Source organism: Pecten maximus, chromosome 7 (genome assembly GCF_902652985.1).
Source record: "Pecten maximus chromosome 7, xPecMax1.1, whole genome shotgun sequence".
Classification (NCBI taxonomy): domain Eukaryota; kingdom Metazoa; phylum Mollusca; class Bivalvia; order Pectinida; family Pectinidae; genus Pecten; species Pecten maximus.
In genome coordinates, this window is record NC_047021.1 from 15,894,305 (window position 1) to 15,920,288 (window position 25,984).

Below are 25,984 nucleotides of genomic sequence, written 5' to 3' on the forward strand. Positions count from 1 at the left end.
TGCTAGATAGCCTTATATATATACAGTACAGGTAAAAATCACAGGTAGCCTTGGGTACTGCCCATTATCTGTATGGGGGTTTTGCTGTTCATCACCTCTTATGGTGTAGTGCACTACTAGTTTACCTGTAGTTTAAATGTAGTGCACTACTAGTATAAATGTAGTAGTGCACTAGGTGTAAAGGTTAGCTTACACTCAACTGTAGTTTTCAAAAACTCAAGCTAACCATACATTTCAGAATATTGTACAATAACTTTAGTTCAACAATTTGCTGGATGTTTTTAATAGTAAGAATAGTCCTACAATCGATTGCATTGTCTTTTTATTCTTTCTGTCTGTGCTAATGGACCCAACCACGTCCGCATCTCTGTACACAAAATCGATTAATATATCCGTGTCCTTCACTGAACCGTTGTCAACTGTTGTAGCAACAGACCGCGTCACCAACCGGAATATCCCTGCGCGTATTGAAAATCGCAGAGTTTTCGCTATTTATTATTGAGATCGTTGTCAGTATCAATAGAAACATTTTCAAACAAAATGCATACTATCTCCGAAACATTAAATTGATATGAAAGTTAGATATACTGAGACAAATTCATTTTTATTAGAGTAGTACACTTTAAACCTGCGGATGTGTCAACATCCGGTTCATGTGTTGTTCGGCACCATAACAGACGGGACAAGAGACAATATGAAGTTTTTGAAGAAAAGTTAAAAATTGGTGGGTAAAAGTAATTTTAGTAACTTTTTATCGTGACATTCAGCTACATCCTTGCAAACTGATCTTGTGAGATATACAAGCAAACCAGATTACATGTGAAAGTTATTCATGTGTTGTCAAAGCACCACATGTAATTTCGCCAGTTATTTGACTTTCTCTTGGACTGTGCTGTACGTCAAGCACCTGGTAGATATGCCTTTTAGAGTTCCATTGGCATTTCATTATATGAAATATCTTAATAGTGTCTTTTTGTCTATCTAATCGCAATGTGACCAGCTAAAATGTTGTTTTAATGCTGAATACAAGCGTCAAGAAAACGATACGTATACTAGCTATTTTTATTATTATCTTTGGGCAGGGTATAAATGAAAGGCAACAACAGCTTATGTTTAGTGACTGATCATGATAAGGGCTCCAAAAGCTGTATAGGGTGTGCCTTGAAGTCCTCTAGTGTTGTACATTGTACTGTTGCTGTTGGAAGGAGATTCCATTGTGTAACTGTGTGTGTGGAAAAAATGAATATTTGTAGGTGTCCTTATTAACGGCTATTTGTTTGTATGCATGTCTAATTCAGTGGTCTGCAGGAGTGCCTATATTTGTGTTGGGTCTAGTTATGATTTGGTGTACAATTCTCTCTCTAAAAAAAAAAGGATGATTCTTGTGTATTAGCGTTGTGTTTGTAGGTTTGGCCATTAATGTAGTTCATATCTGTTACTGAGCTGGTACATTTTGTTAACATAGCATACTTCTTTTCATTGCATTTTTTCTAACTGTTTAATTTTGTCTGTTTTATGTGGGTCATAAATGGAAGAGCAGTATTCAAGGTTTGGTCTGACTAGTGCTTTATATACACGTTCTTTTGTATGGGAATGGGATGAGTTTATTTTTAAGTTGAGTTTTAAAACACCTACAAACCTATTGGTTAGTTATCATGTGTTTGTATCCAAAATAGCGTGATTAAAACATGTGAGCCCTCAATGAGTGGTTTGCTCTACCTGGAAGATTATGTGATCAGTTAACACTAAGGGTAACATAAAGTAAGATAAAACATTAACCACATACATTCTTACTGGCTCTGAGAGGCATCCATTTCATCACTCAGCTAGCTGATTCACTACATGTATAATATAATAACACCCCATTGCCTCTAACTCGAGGCAAACATCGCTCTCCAGGCAAACATCCCACCACTAGGACAAAGGGAATGTCCCACTAGCATAAAGTACAGTGTACCATCGACCTATCGCCACCCGAATCTACCGCCACCCTCGCATACTGCCACCTACACCCCTAGAACGGATTTCCCTTCTATATAATTCCCTCGTTAAGTTCGCCACCCTCGCATACCGCCATCCGCCACGTTCATAACAATACAAACGTCCCCAAACCCTTTATATTACCCTCAACGATATCGCCATCTTAGTCCGTTTTTTCTGCGATCGAGGAACTCTTTAGTGTTCTATTTATAGAATTAGGGTACATTGCATTTCCTTTTTCACAGGTAACTTAGTTATACGCCTGAATGAGTTTCTATCGCTCAGGTAGATATATGTATCGATGTTTATATATGTGACATCTACACACAGGTATGGTTTGATTTGTAATAAAGCATGACTGATTTCTGCTCCATAAGTGTTCTTATTTATGGTATGAATGATTCGGCTTCGTCAGTCGAGATGGAAACTCCGAGACGAAAGCGTGATAAAACCACCAAATTGGACTTAATCCAGTGCCGCGTAATTTCCAATAAAATTCGACAGATTGTAACAGATGGCATGAGACAAAAGCAAATTAATGACTTTTTTCAGAAATTACATATGTAAATGTGTATTTGTAAGCTACGAAATGTACGGTCAATACCATGGTGTCTTATATGTTAACTCATTGTGTATTTATTAAAACGTTGGTACAACATTATCTTTTACTGTTGTAATTTTCATGATACGATACTAACGCCACCCTCGTTATACCGCCATAATTGACACGGACGAAATGTGGCGATATAACGAGGGTAGACTGTAGTAAGGTGACCTTATACTCTCCAATTTAATACATGTATATGTTTACATGCAGAGAATTGACCCATTTAAATATTCATTCATCATAACCAAATTTGTGTGAAGGTGTAAGGAACTATAGAGTTTATAAATAAAGATTTCTGTCAGACATTATCTATTACAAGAGAAGAACTATTGTATAAAGGTATAATTACTGGTGACAAATACAAAGTTATATAAAGTTTAAACTGTCCTTGCTGTTTCAGTTGAAAGACCATATATATGGCAGGTGTAGAACAGGAGCCACCTGTGGTGGCTGAGCCATCAGTGGCAACAGATGCACCTGTTGTACCTGATCCACCACAAGTTGTGTCAGAAGGTGATGCTGGAACCGTGGGAGAAGACAATGAACAGAAAATCAAACAGGATGAAAATGCAGTGGAAAAAAGAAACAATGAAACTCCAGCTGAAACAACAGAATCTTCTGATACTGTTCCGGATGGACTGCCGAGTATAACATCTGATACAGAACCCAAAAGTTCAGAGAGACCAAAGAGTAGTGGTTCTGGGGGAGTATTTGTGTCAGCAAAGGGGAAGAGGAAGAAGAAAATGGTTGTAGATCCAAACGCACACATCGTCACCATAACAGTGACTATATCAATGGCAGTTCCAACAGGTGAGCCACATCCTCTAACTCACGACTAATATCAGTTGGCAGCCAAACTTGCACAATTTTAATTCAAAATAATCTAGATTAATTAAATGTTACAAACTATTTATTTGATAAATCTGAAAAAATATATACACCACACAAGGAAACTCTTTAATATCACATTTGTATTTTAGAATGGTGTTTTTTTACTTAAATGCATGATGTTTTGAAATATTTCATGAATAACCTGAATAATAACAATGGAATAATGTCCCCTTGGTAATTGATATCCTTAATCCAGCATGTCTAAGTCAGTGTTCATCTTAATATACATGTCATAATAAGTCACAAGTTGTGTACATAACATTGCATGTTGAGTTTGCTCCTATAATCATACTTGTTTTTGTTCATTTCCATATTTAATGACTTAACAGTTTCAATTTTCCCCATTCATTTTCAGCCATTCATGCTCATGGTAGGTGTTCCCACATTTAAATTTGTTTATTTTTATGTTTTTAACGTTCTGAACATCCTGTTCTCTGTAGGATGTTTACATCATTATTGTTTCTTAGTTTGGACTGGATAACAACTTTATTAGTTATTGACAACTAATTAAAAAAGGCATTTTAAAATGTCTTTTAATTGTGCTGCATATAGTTTCAATTAACATGAAGGGCCTGCACATGAAATATTTCCCCACAATATATGTATATATATATTCTTTATTTCAAATACATTTCCCTAGAACCTAGAAAATAATAGCTCACTGTCCTAATAGATTTATCACAACGTAACAGGTTTTGAAATCAGGATATGGATATTCTTTTTGTATTTATTTTTACTAGCAATTAAAAAGCTTGCATTAGTAATAAAACTATTGTTCATATTTTTATCTGTGATTTCTTTGGAATTCATAATTAATTAACAAAATTATTTCATTGCTATGAGAAATATCATAATGATATTTTTAGTGTAAAAATTTCATCGTAGATTTGAATGAATGAAGATACTGCAAATTATATAAGCTAAAGCTTATATTTCAAATGATGTCATGTATATGATGTATACTGTATACACCTCCATTATATATATCATGTACCTCCTTTAGATATCCCCTATACACCTCCATTAGATATATCATATAGCTCCGTTAGATATCTTATATACATGTACCACCATTAGATATCCCCTATACACCTCTATTATATATATCATATACCTCCGTTAGATATCCCTATACATCTCTATTATGTATATCATATACCTCCGTTAGATATCTTATATACATGTACCACCATTAGATATCCCCTATACACCTCCATTATATATCTTATATATCTCTATAACCTCTTGATATACATATTTGAGATTATATGACTGTTTTACATGTGAAATGATGATTGACATGCTCAGCCATTATTAGGTGTCCCTGCTGAACCACTACCAACACTGTAATGAATCATTGCATGCTGGCAGGTCGTTATGCCTGCCTGGGGTAGCTGACTAGGTGATTGGGAATACAAGTAGCTGCAGTTATTTATAATTGACAACATTCGTGTGCATGTCAGTCTCCATTGTTATCTCATTAATCATTCATTGGAGTAAATTGTTCCATCATTTTCTGTTAAATAGCCATCATATTACTACACAGGTACTCAGTCCTGTAGTGGTATTGATCTGTAGGTTAATGGTATTGAAATGGCTGCAAAAAGGCAGCTATTGGAACATGTGATGTGAACTTGTACAGTATTATTGTTCTAGTATGTATATATGTACACCTGATGTAAACATGTATAGGTGATCAGTAAAGAGAGGGACTGATTATCGGTAAAGAGAGGGACCGGTTAACGGTAAAGAGAGGGACCAATTATCAGTAAAGAGAGGGACTGATTATCGGTAAAGAGAGGGACTGATTATCAGTAAAGAGAGGGACCAATTATCAGTAAAGAGAGGGACCGGTTATCAGTAAAGAGAGGGACCGGTTATCTGTAAAGAGAGGGACCAATTATCAGTAAAGAGAGGGACTGATTATCGGTTAAGAGAAGGGACTGATTATCAGTAAAGAGAGGGACTGATTATCAGTAAAGAGAGGGACCAATTATCAGTAAAGAGAGGGACCGGTTATCGGTAAAGAGAGGGACCAATTATCAGTAAAGAGAGGGACCAATTATCAGTAAAGAGAGGGACCGGTTATCAGTAAAGAGAGGGACTGATTATCAGTAAAGAGAGGGACTGATTATCGGTAAAGAGAGGGACCGGTTATCAGTAAAGAGAGGGAATGATTATCAGTAAAGAGAGGGACCAATTATCAGTAAAGAGAGGGACCGGTTATCAGTAAAGAGAGGGACTGATTATCGGTAAAGAGAGGGACTGATTATCAGTAAAGAGAGGGACCAATTATCAGTAAAGAGAGGGACCGGTTATCAGTAAAGAGAGGGACTGATTATCGGTATAGAGAGGGACCAATTATCAGTAAAGAGAGGGACTGATTATCGGTAAAGAGAGGGACTGATTATCAGTATAGAGAGGGACCAATTATCAGTAAAGAGAGGGACTGATTATCGGTAAAGAGAGGGACCAATTATCAGTAAAGAGAGGGACTGATTATCGGTAAAGAGAGGGACCAATTATCAGTAAAGAGAGGGACTGATTATTGGTAAAGAGAGGGACTGATTATCAGTAAAGAGAGGGACCAATTATCAGTAAAGAGAGGGACCGGTTATCAGTAAAGAGAGGGACTGATTATCGGTATAGAGAGGGACCAATTATCAGTAAAGAGAGGGACTGATTATCGGTAAAGAGAGGGACTGATTATTGGTAAAGAGAGGGACTGATTATCAGTATAGAGAGGGACCAATTATCAGCAAAGAGAGGGACTGATTATCGGTAAAGAGAGGGACTGATTATCAGTAAAGAGAGGGACCAATTACAATGTGTCAGTAAAGAGAGGGACTGATTATCGGTAAAGAGAGGGACCGGTTATCAGTAAAGAGAGGGACCAATTATCAGTAAAGAGAGGGATTGATTATCAGTAAAGAGAGGGACCAATTATCAGTAAAGAGAGGGACCAATTATCAGTAAAGAGAGGGACCGGTTATCAGTAAAGAGAGGGACTGATTATCAGTAAAGAGAGGGACTGATTATCGGTAAAGAGAGGGACCGGTTATCAGTAAAGAGAGGGAATGATTATCAGTAAAGAGAGGGACCAATTATCAGTAAAGAGAGGGACCAGTTATCAGTAAAGAGAGGGACTGATTATCGGTAAAGAGAGGGACTGATTATCAGTAAAGAGAGGGACCAATTATCAGTAAAGAGAGGGACCGGTTATCAGTAAAGAGAGGGACTGATTATCGGTATAGAGAGGGACCAATTATCAGTAAAGAGAGGGACTGATTATCGGTAAAGAGAGGGACTGATTATTGGTAAAGAGAGGGACTGATTATCAGTATAGAGAGGGACCAATTATCAGTAAAGAGAGGGACTGATTATCGGTAAAGAGAGGGACTGATTATCAGTAAAGAGAGGGACTGATTATCGGTAAAGAGAGGGACCGGTTATCAGTAAAGAGAGGGACCAATTACAATGTGTCAGTAAAGAGAGGGACTGATTATCGGTAAAGAGAGGGACCGGTTATCAGTAAAGAGAGGGACCAATTATCAGTAAAGAGAGGGATTGATTATCAGTAAAGAGAGGGACTGATTATCGGTTAAGAGAGGGACCAATTATCAGTAAAGAGAGGGACTGAATATCGGTAAAGAGAGGGACCGGTTATCAGTAAAGTGAGGGAGCGGTTATCAGTAAAGAGAGGGACTGATTATCAGTAAAGAGAGGGACTAATTATTAGTAAAGAGAGAGACTGATTATCAGTAAAGAGAAGGACTGATTATCAGTAAAGAGAGGGACCGGTTATCGGTAAAGAGAGGGACTGATTATCAGTAAAGAGAGGGACTGGTTATCAGTAAAGAGAGGGACTAATTATCAGTAAAGAGAGGGACTGATTATCAGTAAAGAGAGGGACCGGTTATCAGTAAAGAGAGGGACTAATTATCAGTAAAGAGAGGGACTGATTATCGGTAAAGAGAGGGACTGATTATCAGTAAAGAGAGGGACCGATTATCGGTAAAGAGAGGGACCGGTTATCAGTAAAGAGAGGGAGCGGTTATCAGTAAAGAGAGGGACTGATTATCAGTAAAGAGAGGGACTAATTATTAGTAAAGAGAGAGACTGATTATCAGTAAAAAGAGGGACTGATTATCAGTAAAGAGAGGGACCGGTTATCGGTAAAGAGAGGGACTGATTATCAGTAAAGAGAGGGACTGGTTATCAGTAAAGAGAGGGACTAATTATCAGTAAAGAGAGGGACTGATTATCAGTAAAGAGAGGGACCGGTTATCAGTAAAGAGAGGGACTAATTATCAGTAAAGAGAGGGACTGATTATCAGTAAAGAGAGGGACCAATTATCAGTAAAGAGAGGGACCGGTTATCAGTAAAGAGAGGGACCGGTTATCGGTAAAGAGAGGGACCAATTATCAGTAAAGAGAGGGACTGATTATCGGTAAAGAGAGGGACTGATTATCAGTAAAGAGAGGGACTGATTATCAGTAAAGAGAGGGACCAATTATCAGTAAAGAGAGGGACCGGTTATCGGTAAAGAGAGGGACCAATTATCAGTAAAGAGAGGGACCAATTATCAGTAAAGAGAGGGACCGGTTATCAGTAAAGAGAGGGACTGATTATCAGTAAAGAGAGGGACTGATTATCGGTAAAGAGAGGGACCGGTTATCAGTAAAGAGAGGGAATGATTATCAGTAAAGAGAGGGACCAATTATCAGTAAAGAGAGGGACCGGTTATTAGTAAAGAGAGGGACTGATTATCGGTAAAGAGAGGGACTGATTATCAGTAAAGAGAGGGACCAATTATCAGTAAAGAGAGGGACTGATTATCGGTAAAGAGAGGGACTGATTATCGGTAAAGAGAGGGACCGGTTATCAGTAAAGAGAGGGACCGGTTATCAGTAAAGAGAGGGACTGATTATCAGTAAAGAGAGGGACTGATTATCAGTAGTGGTGCGCCGATCATCGATTATAATCGGTTGACGAATCAAATGCACCTTCGATTTCGACCATCGATTTCCGTTTTTCAAGAATCGATCATCGAACGCGCCCGAATCAAGGGAAGTCACTCTAATGTTATAACCTTAGAATAAAGATGGCGGACGGCTGCCTCGTCGTCGACGACTCCGTTGTAATTGCCACTTCAACGGATACTGATACAGAGCTTATAATTCGACCACCCGGGGTTGGAAAGGCAAAGTCAAAAGTATGGAATATATATATATTCCGCAAAATAAAAAAAAGAATGGGGTCCTTCTAGAAAAAACCTTGACATGACGGTCGCTGTTTGCCGCCTTTGTAAGAAATGTTACAAAAATACAAGTAGCTATATTTCGGTATTTGATAGTATTAGATAGTGAAAGACTTATAAAATGACTCCATCTGTTTATTATTTTCGATAATAAGTAGCCCTGGAGGAATCATTTGGTTTCTTAATGATAAGTTTTAGCATATTTTATATATATTAGCTGAGTAATGAGGTATGTTTCTGCTAGGTATAACGGAAACAGTCCAGCCACATTGCTCAATCCCTGCATACTTATATAATCTCGCAATAGGCAATACACAATCTACATTCTACAAAGAAGCACATTTTTATTTATATTTTGTAATTGCATACTGTAATAATAGATAAATTTATGGTTTACCACAATATTTGAAATTAACATTTATTCACTGAACTGTTAAGTTATGTTTCCAATTTATATTTTTGTTAAATCAAAGAAAGTGGATTTGTTAATTAGTTGTTACTTAATCTGTTGAATAAAACTTTGCTAGTTATAATATTTTTTCTCATAAATAGGTTTCTGAAACTTTCTTCGTCAGTTTTGGAAGTCCCAACTATTTGGCCATTGGTAGACAAATTAAAAGCGCTAATAATTGCATTTTCATGCATGATTAATAAAAAAAAAACAAAAAAAACAACACTGGTAGTCTGGTACAATTACAATGTAAATATCCAATGCAAATAATGGCAATATCCATCAATGCATATTCAATGGGATATAAGCTCTATGGCATCGCATCATTGCTCTTTTGTAATTCTTGATTTTATATGTGTACCTGCTCATATTGTATTCTACTACTTTTGCATCTAGAATTCAACGAACAAAAGTTACAAAGACCATGTAGAAAATGAAAATGTCACTTTATTAACAAAAGTATATAATCATGGACAATTTCATGTTTCATAAACAAATCTGTGAAATCCAGATACTTTTACTGGACTTCATTCTTCTTGGATCATTAATATCTATTTTTTAAGTCATAGCTGTTGACCAAATGTACAGTTGTAACTGTCTTAATCATTCAATCATACATTCATGTGCACCATCAACTAAGAAATAGGAATAATTACACTTACAAAAGATAATTATTGATACACATTACATAACAAAATGATGATTAATAACTGAAACAAAACACTTGTGAATTTAACCGATTATTAATCGGTTGACTACATCGGTTGTCCTATCCGATGCGATCCGATAATCGAAACAGATTTTCAACTGATGTCCCATCACTAATTATCAGTAAAGAGAGGGACTGATTATCAGTAAAGAGAGGGACCGGTTATCGGTAAAGAGAGGGACTGATTATCAGTAAAGAGAGGGACTGGTTATCAGTAAAGAGAGGGACTAATTATCAGTAAAGAGAGGGACTGATTATCAGTAAAGAGAGGGACCGGTTATCAGTAAAGAGAGGGACTAATTATCAGTAAAGAGAGGGACTAATTATCAGTTAAGAGAGGGACCAATTATCAGTAAAGAGAGGGACTGATTATCAGTAAAGAGAGGGACCGGTTATCAGTAAAGAGAGGGACTAATTATCAGTAAAGAGAGGGACTAATTATCAGTTAAGAGAGGGACCAATTATCAGTAAAGAGAGGGACTGATTATCAGTAAAGAGAGGGACTAATTATCAGTAGAGTGAGGGACCGGTTATAGGTAAAGAGAGGGACTGATTATCAGTAAAGAGAGGGACTAATTATCAGTAGAGTGAGGGACTAATTATCAATAAAGAGAGGGACTGATTATCAGTTAAGAGAGGGACCAATTATCAGTAAAGAGAGGGACTAATTATCAGTAAAGAGAGGGACTAATTATCAGTTAAGAGAGGGACTGATTATCAGTTAAGAGAGGGACTGGTATGGTAAAGGGAGGGACTGGTATGGTATAGGGAGGGACTGGTATGGTATAGGGAGGGACTGGTGTGGTATAGGGAGGGACTGGTATGGTATAGGGAGGGATAAGTGTGGTATAGGGAGGGACTGGTATGGTATAGGGAGGGACAAGTATGGTATAGGGAGGGACTGGTATGGTATAGGGAGGGACTGGTATGGTATAGGGAGGGACTGGTATGGTATAGGGAGGGACAAGTATGGTATAGGGAGGGACTGGTGTGGTATAGGGAGGGACTGGTATGGTATAGGGAGGGACAAGTATGGTATAGGGAGGGACTGGTATGGTATAGGGAGGGACTGGTGTGGTATAGGGAGGGACTGGTGTGGTATAGGGAGGGACTGGTATGGTATAGGGAGGAACAAGTATGGTATAGGGAGGGACAAGTATGGTATAGGGAGGGACTGGTATGGTATAGGGAGGGACAAGTATGGTATAGGGAGGGACTGGTGTGGTATAGGGAGGGACTGGTGTGGTATAGGGAGGGACTGGTGTGGTATAGGGAGGGACTGGTGTGGTATAGGGAGGGACAAGTATGGTATAGGGAGGGACTGGTGTGGTATAGGGAGGGACTGGTGTGGTATAGGGAGGGACAAGTATGGTATAGGGAGGGACTGGTGTGGTATAGTGAGGGACTGGTGTGGTATAGGGAGGGACTGGTGTGGTATAGGGAGGGACTGGTGTGGTATAGGGAGGGACTGGTGTGGTATAGGGAGGGACTGGTATGGTATAGGGAGGGACAAGTATGGTATAGGGAGGGACTGGTGTGGTATAGGGAGGGACTGGTATGGTATAGGGAGGGACAAGTATGGTATAGAGAGGGACATGTCCTCATAGTTACATCAGTAAGACTTTGGCGAGGAAGTCCATGTGATGGAGGAATGCCAAGAGCTGTGACTGTGACAGCTTCACTCAGCAACATGTGCCACAATAGAACATTGGAAAACACTTCAACAGTTTGGAATCCTCCAACATTATTCACAAATCAATACAGTAATTGCATTGGTAGCTTATTTGTATTCATATGGTGATCGTGAACATTGATTTTTCTACAAGAACATTTTCTCATCGTAACATGCCATGCATATTGATTCGTTAGAATATTGTTACCCTGTTTGTCTGGATAGTGTCCTGTCTTCCCGGACACTTGTAAGCTATCCATATAGGACCGGAGAACTGCTGACACCTTCAGGAGAAACATCTCAGTGCACCCAGATCAGGGATTGATGAAGCAGCTGAATCAGACTTATTTTCTAGAGACTTTAACATGCCCCCTTTTTCACATGGTAGATTGGGTGAGACATCAGAAACCAAGGATCATTTGGAGCTACTAATTATTTTGACACTTTCATGATACATTCATGATATTTTTATTGAAACAGGTAAAATTGCATTGTATTATAGCTCTAGATATTTCTAGATGTTTGTTGATTTTTTACTGTTGGTTGGGATAAAAAAAATACTCTTGGTATTAAGTTTTGTCCTGGATTTGTTTGTTGTGCTGTCATTGATTTTTAACAATTATAACCTGTAATTGTACAGTATTGTAGTTGATATTGGGATTTGTTTGAAACTCCTTGTTCAATTCTGGTTTGATATGGCTATAACTGATTTTCAAGGTTACATCAATCAGTTGTGTTAATAACTTGTTCGAACTTAACTTGAAGTCTAAATCTATGAGAATGTTTTCACAGGGACTTGACACAAGCTCACAACTCCATGGTCCATATCATATATTGTACCTAATCCCTGAGCTCACCTAAAGAAACTAACTCTGTTTGCATGATCATGTGAGCATTACATGCAGGTCAAATGTTCCTTTGTTTTACCACAAAGAAATGTCCATCTGTCTTTGTAATTCTGTCCATTGGGAATTTGCTTTCGCCAATTGTTTTAAAGAACCTATTATATTAGGATGTGGTACCTTAATGAACTTCCTTTTGAAAATAATGTCTCTGACCCATATATTCAAGATCACAAGTCAGTTGTTTCTTCTTTTATCTTTTGATGTCATTAAACACCCAGTGTGTATATATAATGTTCATGTTATCTATCAGCTGTCCATGTGTTTGGCTGTCCATGTGTATGGCTGTCCATGTGTGTTTGGCTGTCCATGTGCATGACTGTCCAGGTGTTTGGCTGTCCAGGTGTTTGTCTGTCCAGGGGTTTGGCTGTCCAGGTGTTTGGCTGTCCAGGTGTTTGTCTGTCCACGTGTGTGGCTGCTCATGTGTATGGCTGTCCAGGTGTTTGTCTGTCCAGGTGTTTGGCTGTCCATGTGTTCGACTGTCCATGTGTTTGTCTGTCCATGTGTTTGGCTGTCCATGAATTCCTGTCCAGTGCATATCCCCTACCTACTTTAAACATGGGATCTTTAAGATTTCTGTGTGGGTTCATCATATTGTATATCAGAAGTAGATTACTTCAGCCTATGTGTTGACCTTTTATCTTAAGCAAGAATGATTTCAGGGACACTGATTCTCCCACACAGTTTAGTGGGGCATCTTTTGAGTTGTATGTGGGAAGATGTTTCAATTACCAAAGTATTTCACTGTAGTCTTGTTTTGACCTTAAGACAAAAATGGTTTCTGGGACTTAATGTCTTCACAGATGTGTTTAACTTACCAGTAGTAGGTATAAGCAGTCTACATCATCCCGTTGGTCCTTTGCTGTCATACATAAATAACCTACTTTGTGAAAAGTATGACACTGAAAAAAGTTTTCTTGAAGCATTTGTTGTCCTTGGTATTCAGGAGTTGTTTACTCTTAGCAGCGTGTAAACTAACCTTGGAAGGTGGTTACTATAGCAACAAGGATTGATTTACAATGTTACAACATTTGTCAGTTTTGTTTATTCTTTTCTAGCAGGTTGTATGTACTTAAAAACTAAATGTATACATCATTGCTGAACTTTACTGATGTATAAATTGATGCACAAATATCTGTGCCATACATGTTTCAGAAGACCTATCCGAGTGCTCCAGTGTGGTGAATCCCACCCCAAGCACTACAGGGCCATATAGCCGACTTTTACTGCTGGCTAACTCTCAAAACATCATTGGTAGGACCTCACCTACTGTCTGTCACCTTCATGGTGTAAAAAAATCTCACAAATCTGTTGACTGCATGTTATTCCAGCATATTGGCTTGTTATATTTTAGTTTTGTGCATTCGAAAAGTAGAATCAGACACACACACAATGGACCTAAGTTTTTTTATTGTCTAGAAGTTCTTTGTTTGAATGTTTCTTTATCAATGTTTTTAGAAGTGTGTGTTGGGTTGACATGAAAACTCTTATTTAAGGATTTCAAGCTGATCACAAATTGATTAAATATCAAATTTTTAATGCTTGTCTGAATGTTAACTCCTCATCAGCTTCTGCTTTCCTCACAATTGTTTTTGTACTGTTATAGCTTGTATAGCAGAATGCCCAGGACCACAACACGGAATTGGGAGAACTTCAACTTCAGTGTTTAGCTTACTTAGTTTTGTTTATTCACATAGTATTTCACATAGTATTTTCCTTCACATAGCAATATGTACCATGTTTTCACTGAGATCTGTCTCCCAAATGAAGGTTATAATTTGCAAAATGTTTAAATATCACATTCCATGTCAGTTGTTGAAGACATTTAATCAAAATTTATTAAACATCTTTATAGAATTTTCTTGTTGCTTACAAAATATGTTACATTGTGTTTACTCAGAATATTTTTATATTTGAACTATATACAATTGCTAGCTGAATGATGGTTTCATCATTTGCAAAAATACCATTAGTTATCTTCCCTTTTGTAAGAGATGTCAGTAGTTATCTACCCTTTATAAGAAATACCTTAAGTTATCTACCTGTTATAGGAAACACCTTTAGTTATCTCCCCTTTATAGGGAATACCAATAGTTATCTCCCCTTTATAGGTAACACCTTTAGTTATCTACCTGTTATAGGTATCACCTTTAGTTATCTCCCCTTTATAGGTAACACCTTTAGTTATCTACCTGTTATAGGTAACACCTTTAGTTATCTACCCTTTATAGGTAACACCTTTAGTTATCTACCTGTTATAGGTAACACCTTTAGTTATCTACCTGTTATAGGTAACACCTTTAGTTATCTACGCTTTATAGGGAATACCTTTAGTTATCTACCTGTTATAGGTATCACCTTTAGTTATCTACCTGTTATAGGTAACACCTTTAGTTATCTACCCTTTATAGGTAACACCTTTAGTTATCTACCTGTTATAGGTAACACCTTTAGTTATCTACCCTTTATAGGTAACACCTTTAGTTATCTACCTGTTATAGGGAATACCAATAGTTATCTACCTGTTATAGGTAACACCTTTAGTTATCTACCTGTTATATGTAACACCTTTAGTTATCTACCTGTTATAGGTAACACATTTAGTTATCTACCTGTTATAGGTAACACCTTTAGTTATCTACCCTTTATAGGGAATACCAATAGTTATCTACCTGTAATAGGGAATACCAATAGTTATCTACCTGTTATAGGTAACACCTTTAGTTATCTACCTGTAATAGGGAATACCAATAGTTATCTACCTGTTATAGGGAACACCAATAGTTATCTACCTGTTATAGGTAACACCTTTAGTTATCTACCTGTTATAGGGAATACCAATAGTTATCTACCTGTTATAGGTATCACCTTTAGTTATCTACCTGTTATAGGGAATACCAATAGTTATCTACCTGTTATAGGTAACACCTTTAGTTATCTACCCTTTATAGGTATCACCTTTAGTTATCTACCTGTTATAGGGAATACCAATAGTTATCTACCTGTTATAGGGAATACCAATATAGTTATCTACCTGTTATAGGTAATACCAATAGTTATCTACCCTCTTTTACAAAATTTCTTAACTGTTTTTCCAAGTCTTGTTAACAGATTATAGTTAATGGTTTATCATGTTTATTGTATCATGCCATTTACCTTCATTATTCTTGTATATGACATCAATCTATTTCAAATCTTTAAAATTTACTTGATAATGTTTTATATAAACCTTGTAATGTATTTTTATATCTTAATGACTGAATTAAGTTATCTCCCTTCGTTGATTAGATGAAGATCAACCAGACATCAAGGACATGGTGAAAAAGGAGAAGAGGATGATAGAGAAGCCCCGGCCACAGAGATGGTATCACATTGAGTACTACCTCCTCCCTGACGAGGAGGAGCTCATCAAATCAGACATAGTTTCCTATGGACCTGCCGTTAAGATTTTTACCGAACATGACTCCAAAGTACTGAGAACCTGGCAGGAAGGTGACCTTACATGGATAAGCTGGATTGAGAAGTATGTACTTGAAATGTTACTGTTTTCTGTGTACAATTTCCAGTGCCTTTGCATTGGACAGTAATGTTTGTTGTTTCAGTATTGCTGTCAGTGTACCCCAAGACTGTAGTGTTACGTGTGTTGTGTTTTCACTGATTCTGTAACATCATCAATCTGTCCTGAGACAACAATGTTACCATTTCAATAACACCATCAATCTGTCCTGAGACAACAATGTTACCATTTCAGTAACACCATCAATCTGTCCTGATACAACAATGTTACCATTTCAGTAACACCATCAATCTGTCCTGATACAACAATGTTACCATTTCAGTAACACCATCAATCTGTCCTGAGACAACAATGTTACCATTTCAGTAACACCATCAATCTGTCCTGAGACAACAATGTTACCATTTCAATAACACCATCAATCTGTCCTGAGACAACAATGTTACCATTTCAGTAACACCATCAATCTGTCCTGATACAACAATGTTACCATTTCAGTAACACCATCAATCTGTCCTGATACAACAATGTTACCATTTCAGTAACACCATCAATCTGTCCTGAGACAACAATGTTACCATTTCAGTAACACCATCAATCTGTCCTGAGACAACAATGTTACCATTTCAATAACACCATCAATCTGTCCTGAGACAACAATGTTACCATTTCAGTAACACCATCAATCTGTCCTGAGACAACAATGTTACCATTTCAGTAACACCATCAATGAGTCCTGAGACAACAATGTTACCATTTCAGTTACACCATCAATCTGTCCCGAGACCATTACTACTATTATGATTTCAGTAACACAGTCAATGTGTCCCGAGACCATTATTATACTATTATGATTTCAGTAACACAGTCAATGTGTCCCGAGACCATTATTATACTATTATGATTTCAGTAACACAGTCGATGTGTCCCGAGACCATTATTATACTATTATGATTTCAGTAACACAGTCGATGTGTCCCGAGACCATTATGATACTATTATGATTTCAGTAACACAGTCGATGTGTCCCGAGACCATTATTATACTATTATGATTTCAGTAACACAGTCGATGTGTCCCGAGACCATTACTACTATTATGATTTCAGTAACACAGTCAATGTGTCCCGAGACCATTACTACTATTATGATTCCAGTAACACAGTCAATGTGTCCCGAGACCATTATTACTATTATGATTTCAGTAACACAGTCAATGTATCCCGAGACCATTATTACTATTATGATTTCAGTAACACAGTCAATGTGTCCCGAGACCATTATTATACTATTATGATTTCAGTAACACAGTCAATCTGTCCCGAGACCATTATTACTATTATGATTTCAGTAACACAGTCAATGTGTCCCGAGACCATTATTACGATTTCAGTAACACAGTCAATGTATCCAGAGACCATTATTATACTATTATGATTTCAGTAACACAGTCAATGTATCCAGAGACCATTATTATACTATTATGATTTCAGTAACACAGTCAATGTGTCCTGAGACCATTATTATACTATTATGATTTCAGTAACACAGTCAATGTGTCCCGAGACCATTATTATACTATTATGATTTCAGTAACACAGTCAATGTGTCCCGAGACCATTATTATACTATTATGATTTCAGTAACACAGTCAATGTGTCCCGAGACCATTATTATACTATTATGATTTCAGTAACACAGTCAATGTATCCAGAGACCATTATTATACTATTATGATTTCAGTAACACAGTCAATGTGTCCTGAGACCATTATTATACTATTATGATTTCAGTAACACAGTCAATGTGTCCCGAGACCATTATTATACTATTATGATTTCAGTAACACAGTCAATGTGTCCCGAGACCATTATTATACTATTATGATTTCAGTAACACAGTCGATGTGTCCCGAGACCATTACTACTATTATGATTTCAGTAACACAGTCAATGTGTCCCGAGACCATTACTACTATTATGATTCCAGTAACACAGTCAATGTGTCCCGAGACCATTATTACTATTATGATTTCAGTAACACAGTCAATGTATCCCGAGACCATTATTACTATTATGATTTCAGTAACACAGTCAATGTGTCCCGAGACCATTATTATACTATTATGATTTCAGTAACACAGTCAATCTGTCCCGAGACCATTATTACTATTATGATTTCAGTAACACAGTCAATGTGTCCCGAGACCATTATTACGATTTCAGTAACACAGTCAATGTATCCAGAGACCATTATTATACTATTATGATTTCAGTAACACAGTCAATGTATCCAGAGACCATTATTATACTATTATGATTTCAGTAACACAGTCAATGTGTCCTGAGACCATTATTATACTATTATGATTTCAGTAACACAGTCAATGTGTCCCGAGACCATTATTATACTATTATGATTTCAGTAACACAGTCAATGTGTCCCGAGACCATTATTATACTATTATGATTTCAGTAACACAGTCAATGTATCCAGAGACCATTATTATACTATTATGATTTCAGTAACACAGTCAATGTGTCCTGAGACCATTATTATACTATTATGATTTCAGTAACACAGTCAATGTGTCCCGAGACCATTATTATACTATTATGATTTCAGTAACACAGTCAATGTGTCCCGAGACCATTATTATACTATTATGATTTCAGTAACACAGTCAATGTGTCCCGTGAGCTGTTGATGAAGCTGTTTAACCACACAGTAGAACTGAAGATATGGGACGAGACAGACAAGATGAAGACAAATAGCAAAGTGAACACCAAGCTCAGCACAAGTGCCAGATGGGATCGACCTCTCAACTTCAAACTGCCCTCCACAAAACCAGGTAAGGTCCAACAATCTACCCTTCCTCTAAGGCAGTATCTCCTGACTCATTTTATACATTGTACTAACCAATATTACTAACAGCGGTGTAAAAATTACCCATACACTAATATGACCAAAACTAATAGTCCTATGTATATCTGCTGTGATTTTTGTTTAACAGAAATGTAATATTAAGAGTTTGTTTATATTGTAGATTAATTTTCTAACAATTTATTTTACAATTATTGATCATATCAGTTTGAAATGAGAGTGTAAAACTATCTTGTCATAATGTGTTCACTATAACTTTCATCGTTTTGTTACTGACAATTCTATTTCAGAACAAGCAATGAATAATGACGAAAAAGAAAATTTCTCGAAACTGAGTATGTTGCATCTTTTGTTAAGTTTGTGGTTTGTACATGTTGAAACACTAGGGAGGAGAATGATATCACAGGCCTCTGTTTCGTGACTATTTAAGTGCATGTTGTTTTTTACCGTTATGTTGCATGTATGTCTTGTGTGGAGATGAATTTATACACAGGTTTCTGATCCTGTTATCTGTAATACTGCAGTCCTGTGTTCTGATCCTGTTATCAGTAATACTACAGTCCTGTGTTCTGATCCTGTTAAATCAGTAATACTACAGTCCTGTGTTCTGATCCTATGATTTGTAATACTACAGTCCTGTGTTCTGATCCTATGATCAGTAATACTACAGTCCTGTGTTCTGATCCTGTGATCTGTAATACTACAGTCCTGTGTTCTGATCCTGTTATCTGTAATACTACAGTCCTGTGTTCTGATCCTGTTATCTGTAATACTACAGTCCTGTGTTCTGATCCTATGATCAGTAATACTACAGTCCTGTGTTCTGATCCTGTGATCTGTAATACTACAGTCCTGTGTTCTGATCCTGTTATCTGTAATACTACAGTCCTGTGTTCTGATCCTATGATCTGTAATACTACAGTCCTGTGTTCTGATCCTGTTATCAGTAATACTACAGTCCTGTGTTCTGATCCTGTTATCAGTAATACTACAGTCCTGTGTTCTGATCCTATGATCAGTAATACTACAGTCCTGTGTTCTGATCCTGTGATCTGTAATACTACAGTCCTGTGTTCTGATCCTGTTATCTGTAATACTACAGTCCTGTGTTCTGATCCTGTTATCAGTAATACTACAGTCCTGTGTTCTGATCCTATGATCTGTAATACTACAGTCCTGTGTTCTGATCCTGTTATCTGTAATACTACAGTCCTGTGTTCTGATCCTGTTATCAGTAATACTACAGTCCTGTGTTCCGATCCTATGATCTGTAATACTACAGTCCTGTGTTCTGATCCTGTTATCAGTAATACTACAGTCCTGTGTTCTGATCCTGTTATCTGTAATACTACAGTCCTGTGTTCTGATCCTATGATCAGTAGTACTACAGTCCTGTGTTCTGATCCTGTGATCTGTAATACTACAGTCTTGTGTTCTGATCCTATGATCTGTAATACTACAGTCCTGTGTTCTGATCCTGTGATCTGTAATAATACAGTCCTGTGTTCTGATCCTGTGATCTGTAATACTACAGTCCTGTGTTCTGATCCTGTTATCAGTAATACTACAGTCCTGTGTTCTGATCCTGTGATCAGTAATACTACAGTCCTGTGTTCTGATCCTATGATCAGTAATACTACAGTCCTGTGTTCTGATCCTATGATCAGTAATACTACAGTCCTGTGTTCTGATCCTATGATCAGTAATACTACAGTCCTGTGTTCTGATCCTGTGATCAGTAATACTACAGTCCTGTGTTCTGGATCCTGATGATCAGTAATACTACAGTCCTGTGTTCTGATCCTGTTATCAGTAATACTACAAGTCCTGTGTTCTGATCCTGTTATCTGTAATACTACAGTCCTGTGTTCTGATCCTATGATCATGTAATACTACAGTCCTGTGTTCTGATCCTAGTGATCAGTATACTACAGTCCTGTGTTCTGATCCTGTGATCAGTAATACTACAGTCCTTGTTCTGATCCTAGTAGTAATCTGTAATACTACAGTCCTGTGTTCTGATTCTTATCAGGTAATACTACAGTCCTTGTTTATTGATCTATTCTATACTACATCCTTGTTCTATCCTGTCTAATACACAGTCCTGTGTTCTGATCCATGATCGTAATACTACTCCTGTGTTCTGATCCTTATCAGGTATACTACAGTCCTGGTTCTGATCCTATGATCTGTAATACTCAGTCATGTTGTTGTTGATCCTATGATTGTATATACAGGCTCGTGTTTCTGATCCTTTAAGTTTACATCTGTGTCTTTTTAATACTCGTTGTGATTGTTATGTATTCTTTGGGTGTCTGAGTGATCTTATACCAGTTGTGTTGATTTTGGATAGTATTACAGTGGTTTGATCCTATGTGTGACTACTCTGGTTGATATATCTTACTAAGATCTGTGTCTTTGGCATATATGGTCCTTGTGGATCCATATGGTTTTGATAATATTGTGTATTTGGGATATAATTGGTCGTTTTGGTCTTGTGGTTGTTTTTGTCCATATGTGTCTTGGGATCTTATTTGGTGTCATTTGGGTATCTGGGGGTGGATCTAGTAATTCTTACTTTGGTCTTTGGGATCTTGGTGTTTGGTTCTTGTATTGTATACTACTGTGTCTTCTGTGTGTTCTGATCCTTTGGATTTGTTGGTCTTAGGGCTATCATTGGTCCTGTTGGGCTATCTTTGGTCTGTATTGGGCATCCTGTGTGTCTTTGGGTCCTTTGTCTGTATTGGGCTCGTCTTGGTGTCTTTGGGTCCTACTTGGTACTCTACATCCTGTTGTTTTGATCTCTGTTATAGTCTCTTTGGGTCCTTGTGTTCTTGGATCCTTTGTTATTTGTGACTCGTCTGTGTTCTTTGGATCTCTTGTGTATCTTGGGTCCTGTGTTTTGGGATATTTGTATGTCATTAATGGGATATACCTGTGGTTCTTGGGATCCTGGATTGTTACTATCAGTCTGGTTTTTGGATCATGTGGTGTCTTGGATATACGTTGGTTGTTGTCTTGGGTCCTTGTTTTCTGGGCTTATACTAGTGTGTTTTGGATCCTATGGTTCTTGGATACTACTCTGGTGTCTTTGGTATCTGTGGTGTCTTTGGCTCATCTTGGTCTTTGGGTCCTGTTATCAGTTATAGGGCTATCTGTGGTTCTTTGGATTCTTGGTGTCTTGGGGAATACTCATTGTGGTTCTTTGAGCTCCTGTGTTGTTTTGGCTCCTGTGGTGTCTTTGGGATCCTGTGGTTTCTTTGGGCTCTACTTGGTCTTTGGTTCTTGAGTGTCTTTGAGGCTCGTAGTCTTTGGGTCTCTGTGTTGTCTTTGGGCTCTGTGTGTCTTTGGGTCTTGTGTTTTTTGATCTATTTGGTTGTTTGGGCTCTGATTGTGTTTGTCTTTTGGATCGTGTGTCTTTGGGCTCTCCTGTGGGTCTTTTGGGTCTCTGTGGTGCTTTGGGATCTCTGTGGTGTCTATTGGCTCGTTGGTTGTCTTGGGTGTTGCTCTCCTTGGTTAGTCTTTGGGCTAATTGTGTGTCTTTGGGTTTGTGGTCCTTTGGGATATACTGTGGTGTTTTGGGATCCTAGTGGTGTCATTTGGGATACTTGGTTATTTGGGCTCTCTGTGTGTTTTTGATTATTGGTGTTTTAGGTTTTGGCATTTGGTTCTGGTTGTTTTGGGATCCTATTGGTGTATTTGGACTCTAGCTGGTGTTCGGGATTTCTTTGGTATCTTGGGAATCCTTTGTGTCTTGGGATCTCTTGGTGTCTTTGGGCTCCTTTGGTGTCTTTGGGATCTCTGTGTGTTATTGGGATATCGTTGGTGTCTTGGTCTCTGTTGGTGTATTTGGGTCTTGTGGTGTCTTTGGCTCTCTTGGTGTTTTGGGTATCTGGGTCTTTTGGTGTCTTTGGGTCTCTTGGTCGTACTTTGGTCGTCTCTTTGGGTTCTTTGGAGCTCTTTGGTGTCATTTGAGCTCTCTTGGTTTTGGGCTATCTTTGTTTGTCATTGGGCTCTCTGTGTTCTTTGGGTCTCTATGGTGTCTTTGGGCTCTCGTGGTGTTTTCTGGGATCTCATTGGTGTATTGGGTCTTTATTTTCTTTGTGTTTGTGTTTCTGTTATTGTGGTTTTGGATCAGTTGTGTTTGGGCCTATTTGGTGTCTTGTAGGTCTCTTTGGTGGTTTGGGCTCTCTTGGTTTTGGGATCTTGGTCTTGTCTTGGGTGGGTCTTTTTGTATTTTGGTGATTTCTAGGGTGTATTTGGGCTTCTTTTGGTGTCTTGGGATTCCTTTTGTTTTATGGGTTCTGTGTGTCTTTGGTCTATTTGGGTATTTAGTCCTGTGTGTCTTGGGATCCATTTTGTCTTTGTGGCTACTACTTGGGTTCTTTTGGTTGCCTCTTGGTGTATTATGGGATGTTGTTTGTTTTGGGATAAACTTGGAGTATTTGGGATATATTTGGTGTATTTGGGGATATATGTGGTGTATTTGGGATATATGTGGTGTATTTGGGATATATGTGGTGTATTTGGGATATATGTGGTGTATTTGGGATATATGTGGTGTATTTGGGATATATTTGGTGTATTTGGGATATATGTGGTGTATTTGGGATATATGTGGTGTATTTGGGATATATTTGGTGTATTTGGGATATATGTGGTGTATTTGGGATATATGTGGTGTATTTGGGATATTTGGTGTATTTGGGCTATCTGTGGTGTACTTATTTGGGCTTCTTGTGGTTTTTGGGATCTATTTGGTGTTTTGGGATCATGTGGTGTCATTTGGGATTATGTGGTGTTTTGGGCTATATTTGGTGTTGCTTTGGGGCTCTCTGTGGTGTCTTGGGCTTTTTGGTGTCTTTGGGCTCATCTTTGGTTTTGGGCTCCTGTGGTGTCTTTGGGCTATATTTGGTGTCTTTGGGCTTCTTTGGTGTCTTTGGGCTACTTTGGGCTTGGTTTTGTGTCTTTGGGCTCTTTCTTTTGGGTTCTTTTTGGGCTCTCTGTGGTGTCTTTTGGCTCTCTGTGGTGTTTTGGGCTTCTGTGGGTTTTTGGGTATCTTGTGGTGTATTTGGGATATATGTGGTGTTTTGGGATATCTGTGGTGTATTTGGGATTTTGGTGTATTTGGGATATGTGTGTCTATTGGTATTTGTGTTTGGGCGCTATTGGTGTATTTGGGCTATATTGGTGTTTTGGGATCTCTGTGGTTGTCGGCTTTGGGCCTTTTGGTGTCTTTGGGCTCTACTTGGTGTTTTGGGCTCTCTGTGTGTCTTTGGGCTCTCCTTGGGTATTGGGCTCTCTTGGTGTCTTTGGGCTATATTTGGGTTTTGGCTCTCTGTGGTGTATTTGGGATTCTGTGGTGTCTTGGGATATATTGGTGTCTTTGGGATTTTGTCTTTGGGATTTCTGTGTCTTTGGGCTATTTGTGTATTTGGGATATTGTGGTGTCTTGGGATCTATTGGTGCTGGGTTGTCTGGGATATATGTGGTTTGGGTATTTGGGATATATGTGTGTTTTTGGATATTTGGTGTATTTGGGATATATGTGGTTATTTGGATATATTTGGTGTATTTGGGCTTCTTTTGGTGTTTTGGGACTCTTTTGGTGTATTTGGGATATATGTGGTGTATTTGGGATCTATGTGGTGTCTTTGGGATTCTTTGGTGTCATTTGGGCTCTCTTTGGTGTATTGGGGCTCTCTTGGTGTTTGGGGATCTATTTGGTGTCTTTGGGATTAGTTGGTGTATTTGGGATTTGTGGTGTCATTTGGGATATTGTGGTGTCATTTGGGCTTATTGGTCTCTTTGGGCTCTATGTGGTTCTTTGGCTCTCTGTTGGTGATTTTGGGCTCTCTTGTGGTCTCTTTGGCTCTCTGGTGGTCTTTGCGCTCTCTGTGGTTCTTTGGGCTCTACTGTGGTCTCTTTGGGCTCTCTGTGTTGTCTTGGGGCTCTTGTGGTGTCTCCTGGTGTGACGTGTCATAGTAGTGGTTTATGTTAGTTATAGATTGACAATGGTAATGATGTGACAATGTAGACATTGGACTATGCCTACCACCATTTAGCACTTTTCTTTTGCTCTTCACTTTTGATTATTGTTTACCTGGTATTCCCATTTTTTTTCAGCCATTGGAATATTGATCAATCATTAGAATTGTAATGATTCTTTCCTGACCGCAGTAATTGTTTTCACTAAAAACTATGTATATGTTATATATGTAATAATCTTACTCTTCATTGACCATTAATTAGCTGAGCTTTAAAGAATTTTTTACAACTGTGTATATGATACTTTATATAATTACAATAATTACAATATAGGTTTATGATACTTCTATACAGAAATGCACGGCCTCTCCCCACGGCCTCGGGATATATGTGGTGTATTTGGGATATATGTGGTGTATTTGGGATATATGTGGTGTATTTGGGATATATGTGGTGTATTTGGGATATATGTTGTGTATTTGGGATATATGTGGTGTATTTGGGATATATGTGGTGTATTTGGGATATATGTGGTGTATTTGGGATATATGTGGTGTATTTGGGATATATTTGGTGTATTGGGGATATATGTGGAGTATTTGGGATATATTTGGTGTATTGGGGATATATTTGGTGTATTTGGGATATATGTGGTGTATTTGGGATATATGTGGTGTATTTGGGATATATGTGGTATATTTGGGATATATGTGGTATATTTGGGATATATGTGGTGTATTTGGGATATATGTGGTATATTTGGGATATATGTGGTGTATTTGAGATATATGTGGTATATTTGGGATATATGTGGTATATTTGGGATATATGTGGTGTATTGGGGATATATGTGGTGTATAATAGGTGTGACGTGCCATAGTAGTGGTTTATGTTAGTTATAGATTGACAATGGTAATGATGTGACAATGTAGACATTGGACTATGCCTACCACCATTTAGCACTTTTCTTTTGCTCTTCACTTTTGAATATTGTTTACCTGGTATTCCCATTTTTTTTTCAGCCATTGGAATATTGATCAATCATTAGAATTGTAATGATTCTTTCCTGACCGCAGTAATTGTTTTCACTAAAAACTATGTATATGTTATATATGTAATAATCT

At 37.8% G+C, this 25,984-nt stretch overlaps 1 protein-coding gene across 7 annotated transcripts in view; it reads left to right on the forward strand.

The window, feature by feature from the left end:
* Positions 1-615: 615 nt before the first annotated feature.
* Positions 616-25,984, forward strand: part of LOC117331748 — a 60,371-nt gene continuing 35,002 nt past the window's right edge. For 2 of the 7 annotated variants that reach the window (XM_033890617.1, XM_033890618.1), the window contains exons 1-6: positions 616-724; positions 2,988-3,397; positions 3,834-3,848; positions 15,762-15,996; positions 18,665-18,840; positions 19,163-19,207. In XM_033890617.1, the coding sequence (XP_033746508.1) occupies positions 3,004-3,397; positions 3,834-3,848; positions 15,762-15,996; positions 18,665-18,840; positions 19,163-19,207 (865 nt within the window). In that variant the 5' untranslated portion in view covers positions 616-724; positions 2,988-3,003. Of the gene's footprint in view, positions 725-2,987; positions 3,398-3,833; positions 3,849-11,824; positions 12,052-15,761; positions 15,997-18,664; positions 18,841-19,162; positions 19,208-25,984 lie in introns of those variants that run through there. The other 5 variants (XM_033890621.1, XM_033890619.1, XM_033890622.1 and 2 more) reach the window with 5 other exon arrangements.